At 35.8% G+C, this 8863-nt stretch overlaps 1 protein-coding gene across 1 annotated transcript; it reads left to right on the forward strand.

Annotated features, from left to right (window-relative positions):
- The first annotated feature begins 2357 nt into the window (after nucleotides 1–2357).
- Nucleotides 2358–8625, forward strand: LOC121423030 (ATP synthase subunit d, mitochondrial-like). Its single transcript, XM_041618303.1, has 5 exons — nucleotides 2358–2572; nucleotides 4968–5064; nucleotides 5320–5391; nucleotides 7432–7494; nucleotides 7846–8625. Exons 1-5 carry the CDS (start codon nucleotides 2451–2453, stop codon nucleotides 7975–7977), a joined length of 486 nt encoding a protein of 161 aa, XP_041474237.1. The 5' UTR covers nucleotides 2358–2450; the 3' UTR covers nucleotides 7978–8625.
- The last annotated feature ends 238 nt before the right edge of the window (nucleotides 8626–8863 follow it).

Raw genomic sequence — 8863 nt, forward strand, 5'->3', positions numbered from 1 at the left:
CTTTCTCTCCTTCATTCTTTTGTTCACCCTCCCTTCCAATTATTTTTAATTTTTCACAGGTGTATACTGTGTAGCGTTCTTTGTTGATCTTTTTTGTCGATTGTCCCGTATTTCATTTTGTGAAATCTGGTCACCCTGGGTGGGGGGATATATCCCCCCCAATATTTCAAGTGGGGGGGATGGCCTGTATTATCATCCCCCCAATAATTTAGGATAGAAAAATTATAATAATGATGATGAAAAAATGAAGTTTGATCATGATTATAGTGATGATTATAGTATGCCATCAATCAGTTTGTTTCCCTCGCAATTTGTGTATATTGTTATTACATAAAAACATTCTTTTTCAGGACTATTAAACAGATGGGTGGAGGTTCAAGATGAAAAGAATGAAATGTTTATGTATATGATATTTTTAAAACATGCCATAAAAGGACCCCAATGAAAAACAACTTTTGTTGATAGGGTGTTCCATCCCTCCAGTGGTGAATAAATTAAATTTAATAAATCAATTAATTCAAAAGGGTGGAAAAATAAACGGGAGTGAAAGGGTGGCAAGATAAATAGTCTAAGGAATGACCATATAGCTATTACTGTGATAGCTCTATGGAATGACGGTAAGCCCGATGGCGCACGAGAAGCCACACAGTTTGTAATTTGTGCTAGTCTTAATTGGTCCGAATCTGCATGTTATCATCATGCATTAAGAAAAAAATATAACCAGTCGGGTTAGATTTAAGAGAGAAGTTGTATACACAGAGGCGTTGATCCGGGGGGAGGGGGGGGGGGGGGGGGGGAGGGGGGCGATCGCCCCACCAATGAAAATATTTGGGGGGAACATATCGTTTGGCCCCCCTCCCAATAATTAAGCATGTGCAACTAAAAAATAAAGTAAGATTGTAATGCTACACTGAAACCAGCAAGCGAGATTGAGATACCAACTCGATTTTGATTTAAAATCGTGCTCTAAATGTCTGCTTTTCAGATTGGAATATAAAAATTTTCAGCTCGCGCTTCGCTCTCGCATCATTTCTCGACCAAAACCCCATACTTTTTATGATTAAATAGGTGAATAGAATGTCCCGTTTTCAGTTCTATACCTCAAAAGAACTCCCACTTAGATTTTCAATAATCTTTTGTTGGATACATATCTTGTTCTTTATTAAAAGCGTCCATTAAACTGTCTTTTTTTTCCAGATCGAAATATCAAAATTTTCAGCTCGCGCTTTGCGCTCGCATCTATTGTCTTCTAGATACCCATCTTGGTACCAAAAATGCTTAGAATATCAAGCTTTTACGTCAGAATATAAACAAATTTCAGCTCGCTCTCTAGTGAGATACATGTACATGTATCTATCCTCCTCATGAGTTACTACAAACAAAACTAAACACGTACATTTTTCCTGTTTTCATGTCATACAAAAAATTTCAGCTCGCGCTTCGCGCTCGCATTGTTGGTGAGAGTGAGATATGTGTCTCTTTTTCATGAGTCATATATATATATATATATAATATAGTCCTATGTGTGTGGGGGTGTAGGGGTGTGTGGGTGAGTTTGTTCGTTTTGTGTGATCGAGCGCCTTTGGAACGTTGATTCATGATTTTGCCCCCAATCTGAAAAATGGATCGACGCCCCTGTGTATACATCATATGCTCAATAAACAGATCACTTGTACATGGTCCAGACAATTTTTGTCATTTTTTTCTTTCGTATGAGTTTAGAATAGGCTTACTTGTAACACAAATTGAATTAAAAAAAAACTATATAAGTACAGTACAACACCATGCATATCAATCACTCGCAAATGTCCTAACCTGTGATTTTAATGGGGGTAATGTTGAAAGATCCCCATCCACAAGAACTTTTGTGTCGATCATCCCCCCCCCCCCAACCAAGAATACCGATCGACACCCATGCCCAAAACAATTTGTTTTTCATTTACAAATGTTTGTTATGTTATGGAAAATAAACCATACGAACGAATGAAGAATTAAAGAATGAAATCAAATGAAAAAATCAAACTTTTTCAATTTCATTCCTTTCTCTTAATTCTCTCTTTTTTTCCTTCTTCCATTTTCCTCGTTATTTCCCTATATTTTTTCGCTCCCTCGCTTTTGAGTTGGTTTTTGGCAAAATTTTAACCGTCCTGCCCCCCCCTCCCCCTCCTGGAAATATTAACTTATCTGACCCAAATATATTCATTTCATTTATTTTTCCACAAATCAATCAAAATACAAGAGAAACATACAACTCATTCCGAAATAGTATGCATAATAAAAATTACAATACAAATGCAGATTTTAAGTGGATGAACTATATTGAATGAGCGAACTGCGGACTTCAATTTGTCGCCATCTTGAGTACGTACAGCGCATTTTTGGTCAGTCGCCATTTTCACTAGCGAAATATCTAACGCTGATCAAATTTCGAAAGTATTAAATTCAGCGAAATGGCGGCTAGGAGGCTTGGAAAGTCTGTTGTAGACTGGGCAGCGTTCGTAGAACGAGTTCCACCAAATCAGAAGGGACAATTCAACAGTCTAAAGGGCAAGTTTGACGCCTTGAATGCCAGGTAAATTTTTGGAAATCGCGACTTATTGTTAATTGCTTCATGTTTGTCCCACTAACTCGCTTTTGTGTTGGACTAACTATCGTCAAATTCAATTGGATCATGAAATCGTTAAAGTTACCTCCCAATTTTGCTGATAATAATACTGTTAATTATAAAGGTTATATGTGGAAGATGAAGCCTGTACTTTGTGTATGCACGCCTTGATTCGTTGATTGTGATGCTGACTCGAACTTGAAGTTGAATTGAAATAACGGTCACCAGTCACGCCAGTTCTGGCAGTTGATAAAAAATTTTAATCAATTTTTTGTGTGTGACTCTGAAACTGAAATTTCTCGTCTTGTCTTGACTCGAGAAAATCAAGACTACTTACAGTGTCACAGCTTAACAAGGACTCAACAGTAGAGGCGCACGGCCAATATTGGAGACTGTCTCCAATGTGGGAAATTATCTCCAATATCAGAGACTTTTGTAAAGAATTTGGGTATCCAATTTCAGAGCCAGTCTCCAGTTTTGGAGACTAATTTCCTTTGTTTACATTTGCGGCAAGAGGATTACCTTGGCGGCAAATAACAATGGGATAGGCCTAAGCATATTCCTCATGAAAAATTACCCCTTTTCACCGTCTACTTTAAAAATTCACCGTCTACTTTTGTTTTGATAAGGATTTTTGTTGTCAATCACACACAAAACAAATGGGCTTCTGACCTCAGTGAGACAAAATTTTGGGTGGAAAAAATCATGCTTTTGTTGGTGTTGTTTCTTTTTTCCTTTTGCAAAGGAAGTCTCCAATGTGGGAGATTGTCTCCCCTATTGGAGAGAGTCTCCCATATTGGCCGTGCGCCTCTACTGCTCAAGCCTTTTGAAGTTAAAACTAGCCAGGCGGCTTCTTGAGAGTAAAAATCATTTTTTTAGGCCTACTAAATTAGGCTTACTCTCATTCTCATCTCAATGAAGCCAGGTGTTCCTTCCCATTCATGTGCGTGTACCGCCAAAAAACCTGAAACTTTCGCCCCTTAGATTTCTACTTCTAAAAGATCTAGCTGTAAATCATGTACACGTGTAGACCAAAAGCTTCCGTATCTGTTATGTTGGTTGTTCAGCTGAACTCCATTGGCTTCACTCACCAAATACAGAGACCGAAGTTCTAGCGCGATCTGTACAGGGGACTCAATGGCCATATGTTTATGTACTTAAGATCGGATAAAATGGGGAAGTGAATTTGCGTGACAGCCGAGGTAAGTCACTGTTTTTGTTCCTTTTAACTTGATTTTTCTCTGTTTTTTGGCAATTAATGCCAAGCGGGAATATTAATTTGCATTTTGGTCGCAATAATTTTCAAATTTTTTATTCATTAAAGACAAAAATTGAAGAGCCCCGACGGGGGGATTTTGCATTGCAAGTCCCCTAATGGTGGCTGCACGATAGCGAGCCGTCTGTGTACGAGGAGAAATTAAAAAAAAAAAAAGTTTAAAAACTCCTCGAAACAGACGGCTGCCAGCTGTCTAGTACATGGGATACAACTTCATTTCCGACATTTCTGCGCCATCGATTTTATTTTTAAACAAGACTTCATAAAAAAATGAGAAAATATTATGAAAAGACGGAAGAGACTTGCCTGATGTTTACGCCGCCATCTTGTTTCCTATTGTTCTTCGCCAACGTTACAGACGCGTGCGTTGCATAACGTCAAAAAGCAAAATTTAGGAGTAATCGAGGAGGGTGCAAAAATGCACCCTTTCTCCATAGACGCTTTAGTTATAGCGGTTGTTTGCTACACCATTACAAGCAAGATGGTCGTCATCCGTTTGTGGAGGAAAAACTCCTCCAAAACAGTGGATTTATCAGTCTACTTTTATTTTAACTTTAACGAAATATTTCAAACCTGGCTTTGCAAAAATAATATCCTAGACCAAGTTTTATTTTTATGAACTGCATGAAAGATATGCTAAAGTTTATGGGTTACGCTTCCAGTATTGCTTTTTTTTTTCATGAAAAACTATAGTGCAGTCGTGTCCTTGGGCTGATTGACAGAGAATTGAAACCATGCTTTGTTTCAATAATCTGGCTTAGTGATTTTGCTCATTGATAAAGTGCAAGTATGTAGTTTTGGAGATTTTTTTTCCTTCTCCCACCAGTTACATGTAACACTAAATGTCCGTTTACAAAGAAATATACATGTTGAGATGTGTCAATGTTGTAGTCAAATTTCATTTTGACTATGATGACCCTGTTTGATCAATCACCATGTGTGTATGAATGTCCCTACATGCCCCATCTCAAATCTGTAGATTTAGGTTGTTACAACATAATGCATTCTTTTACCAGTAGATATCTGGTTATGTTCGCTTGTTATTTAGTTGATAATCTATGATTCTTATCTTTTTGTTTGTCTCAGATTGAGTCAGATGCCAGAGCAAGCTGCAGTACCAAACTGGGATGCTTATCGCAAGTCAGTACCTGTTGCTGGACTAGTGGATAAATTTGAGAAAGAGGTAATACACATTCCATGCCAACAGTTTACTTGATATTGTATGTTGTATTGAAGTATTCAATTTGAGAAAGAGGTAAAACACATTCCATGCCAGCAGTTTATTTGATATTGTATGTCCTATTTAAATATTTAATTTGGTTAGTTAAAAAATGAGATGTATCCATCATTCATGTTCAAATAGCTGGTCAATTTTCAAGTTTTTTATTGACGATATAAATTGACTTACCAAATTTTAATATTGGTTATTTCTTTATAGTTCAGTGCACTGAAGGTCCCTTATCCAGCTGATACTGTGTCTGATAACATCAACAAACAAGAAAAGGAAATGGTAAGCCTCCTTGAAAGAGAAAATGTTGTATCCAGTTTAAGATGTTCCGTTAAGGCTATTAACCCAAAACAGCTAGAAGAACTTATATGTAGACCATGTCTATCTAAACGATAGTATTGATTTGAATGTGAAAACATAATGCTAAAAATGAGATCAAGACCTGAACTAAGAAAGTCAAAGCATGTTCATTGTGTTTTCAAGTGTTGCATATTTGCACACAACATGTGTGTACATCAAGGTGATATGCAAATGAGGGTTCTCATAGGATCACAAACTCCCTATTTCTTTTACAGGTATTACCTGAAATATGAAATATTAAAGGTCAAGTCCACCTCAGAAAAATGTTGATTTGAATCAATAGAGAAAAATCAGACAAACACAATGCTGAAAATTTCATCAAAATCGGATGTAAAATAAGAAAGTTATGACATTTCAAAGTTTCGCTTATTTTCAACAAAAAAGTTATATGAACGAGCCAGTTACATCCAAATGAGAGAGTCGATGATGTCGCTCACTCACTATTTCTTTTGTTTTTTATTGTTTGAATTATACAATATTTGAATTTTTACGAATTTGACGATTAGGACCTCCTTGCCTGAAGCACAAAATGTTAAAATAATGGAATTCCACGTGTTCAGGGAGGAATGAAACTTCATTTCACATGACAATGACGAGAAAATAAAAATATTTCATATAATAAAATACAAAAGAAATAGTGATGTCATCATCTCATTTGGATGTAACTGGCTCGTTCATGTAACTATTTTGTTGAAAATAAGCGAAACTTTAAAATGCCATAACTTTCTTATTTTACATCCGATTTTGCAGACCTTCATTTTTGAGGAGCGCGATCGCGCCGGCACTCCTACCGCGCTCCTTTAAAGAAAGAAGGAGAGCAAAAAATAGCGCTCCTCAAAAAAAAAAAAAAAACATCTTTAAATCTATGAAATGGCCTTTTTTCCATAATTCCTTGAAATTACTTTGATTTAGTTGAAATCTATCAGAAAACTGAAGAATATTCATCTCTTTCCCGACTCTGATTTTAATTTAATCTCGGTAAAGATTGCAGTCCCATGTAGTCCCATATGTAGATTTTCATGGCAACACCATGGAAGTCTACATGTGGGACTACAATATTTACCGAGGTAAGTTCAAATCAGAGTCAGGAAAGTGGTGAATATTCTTCATTTTTCTGATAGTTTTCAACTAAATCAAAGTAATTTCAAGGAATTATGGAAAAAAGAAGGCCATTTCATGGATTTAAAGATGTAAAATGTGAAATTTTAGCAATTTTTTTTTCAATTTTTTTTTTTTTTTAGCAGGAGCGCGTACGACATCTTGTAAACGTATTGACGTGACCCAGGCCTAGTTTCACCACAGATTAATAGCTAACACAGCTATTGCATATTCAATGTTAAGAAAAATCTACAATTTATCATACATGTATTGTAATGAATTGATTTGAGCTCCTCACGGAGAGCGATTCTGAGGAGCTCAATTGAGCTCCTCAAAAAAATAAGGAGAGCGATTTATTGAGCTCCACGAAATTATAAACGTGAAGGACTGATTTTGATGAAATTTTCAGTGTTATGCTTGTTGAATTTTTCTCTTTTTATTCAAATCAAGTTTTTGTTGGGGTGGACTTGTCCTATTAACTTGTTTTCCTGAAATAATGTAAAACATTGTTAGACTTAATGTTATAATGCACCAGCTTCTTCATGATCAAGTCTACACTCTACATAACTTTATTTTATATTTCATCTAATAAATTACAAATGAAATACTGTGTCATGCCATTAATATTCTCAATTGCATCTCTTGTGTTAAGCATGTAGCTTTTATAGGGAGATTTAGTGAAACATTTAGTATCTTAACTTTATTTTCCATCTGATTTTTACTAGATCTATCATATTGTTTGGGTGAACTTGACCTTCCAAGTCCCTCCGATCTCTTTGTCTGTATCTTTCTCTATCTCCCGTCTTGGAATGCTGATTTAGCTCGTGCTTGACCATGAATATTTGTTTCTTGTTATTTTGTTAGGATGTGATGGCAGCAGAATTTGTCAAGGCTTCAAATGAGCGTATTGCAAAATACACACAAGAGGTAAGATGTACATCATTATTACTGATGATGGTAGTGAGGTCTTTATAGCTTATATGCAAGAGTACAACTCCAAAGCATTTCATTATGATTGATATGGTTTCACCTAGAAATCTTACTAAAATCTATAGCAAATGACAGAATTCATGGAATGGTAAAAAAGGAATGAAAAGAAAAAAAAAAAAATTGAAATGTTTAAAAATTCACTCAATTAGGTACTCAATGAAGTTTATTGTAAATATGAATTTCCCCAAAGAGATAGACCTAATATTAGATTTGTAGTGAAGATTTATACAAATAGGAGTGTAAAACGTAACTTTTACTTAAATTATCTTTTTCTTTGCCCCCCCATAGGTGAACAAGCTAGAAAGTATGACCCCATTCGAGGAGCTGACAGTGGAAGAATTTGATGAGATGTTCCCTGAAGGCAAGAAGATGAAGGAGAAGTACCCATGGTGGCCACACATCAACCTTGCAGAGTTATAACCTCAACGACCTTTAACTTAGACCAACCGTATCTTAATATGTAATATAGAGATTTATTCAAGCTTATATGCTTACACCATTTTCGGCATGATAAGTCCAAAATTGCCACTCAGAGATGTCCAATTATGAACTGTTTTGTCCTAAAGGATTGTCTTCAGTTCTTGTAGGATTTTCATGTGGATAAGAAATGGTTGAATGCATTCAGGTGTAACGTAACTTCACTTTTGAAGCAATGTAATTAAAAAAACACCATGTATTCAACTGGTAAGTTTTCAGAAGCATGGCCCACTCTTTTATTGAAAATTAACTTTGTTGAAATACTGTATTACAGTTTGTGCTGGATCTTTTACCTTCTCACATGCTTTCAGAAAGATCAAGAAAGTAAAATGTTCAAGCCCCTTTGCACACACAATTTGCTTCCCAAGAGAATTGCTACAATTACCAGTATTTCTATAACAAAGTCCATATGCCCAACACTGATCTGAATTTAATGGAAAATATATGTGAATAAATTTTGGGGGCGTGATTTACCAAGGCTCCATGAAAGATTTTAGCCATCTGTGATGGTTAAATTCATAGTTATGCTTTGAGAATGTGTCCATATATTTTATTCAGTATTGAATTAAAACTGATATAACTGGAAAATGATATTCACCTGATTTATTTGTCAATTGTTACAGTGATGAAAGACAAAGGGTGGTATTCTGAGCACTTCTTGGCCCTGTCTTACAAAGAGTTGAAATTGATTTTATCAACCAAAACTATGGAAAGCCAGCATGTTTACTAAGGATATTGTGCAAATTTCCTTTAGAAAAACACTGGCCCGAATTCACAAAGGTGGTTTTTTAAAACCCATGGTTGAGTCCATGGTTTATGCAGATTTCCT

Source organism: Lytechinus variegatus, chromosome 10 (assembly GCF_018143015.1).
Source record: "Lytechinus variegatus isolate NC3 chromosome 10, Lvar_3.0, whole genome shotgun sequence".
Taxonomy (NCBI): Eukaryota; Metazoa; Echinodermata; class Echinoidea; order Temnopleuroida; family Toxopneustidae; genus Lytechinus; species Lytechinus variegatus.

What these genes read in the sequence shown, in the direction of transcription:
- LOC121423030 (XM_041618303.1), top strand. Translation starts at nt 2,451, where the DNA reads ATGGCGGCTAGGAGGCTTGGAAAGTCTGTTGTAGACTGGGCAGCGTTC. An exon ending in ACAAACAAGAAAAGGAAATG is followed by an intron (nt 5,392 to 7,431) that starts GTAAGCCTCCTT and finishes TTATTTTGTTAG; the next exon opens with GATGTGATGGCAGCAGAATT. An exon ending in TTGCAAAATACACACAAGAG is followed by an intron (nt 7,495 to 7,845) that starts GTAAGATGTACA and finishes GCCCCCCCATAG; the next exon opens with GTGAACAAGCTAGAAAGTAT.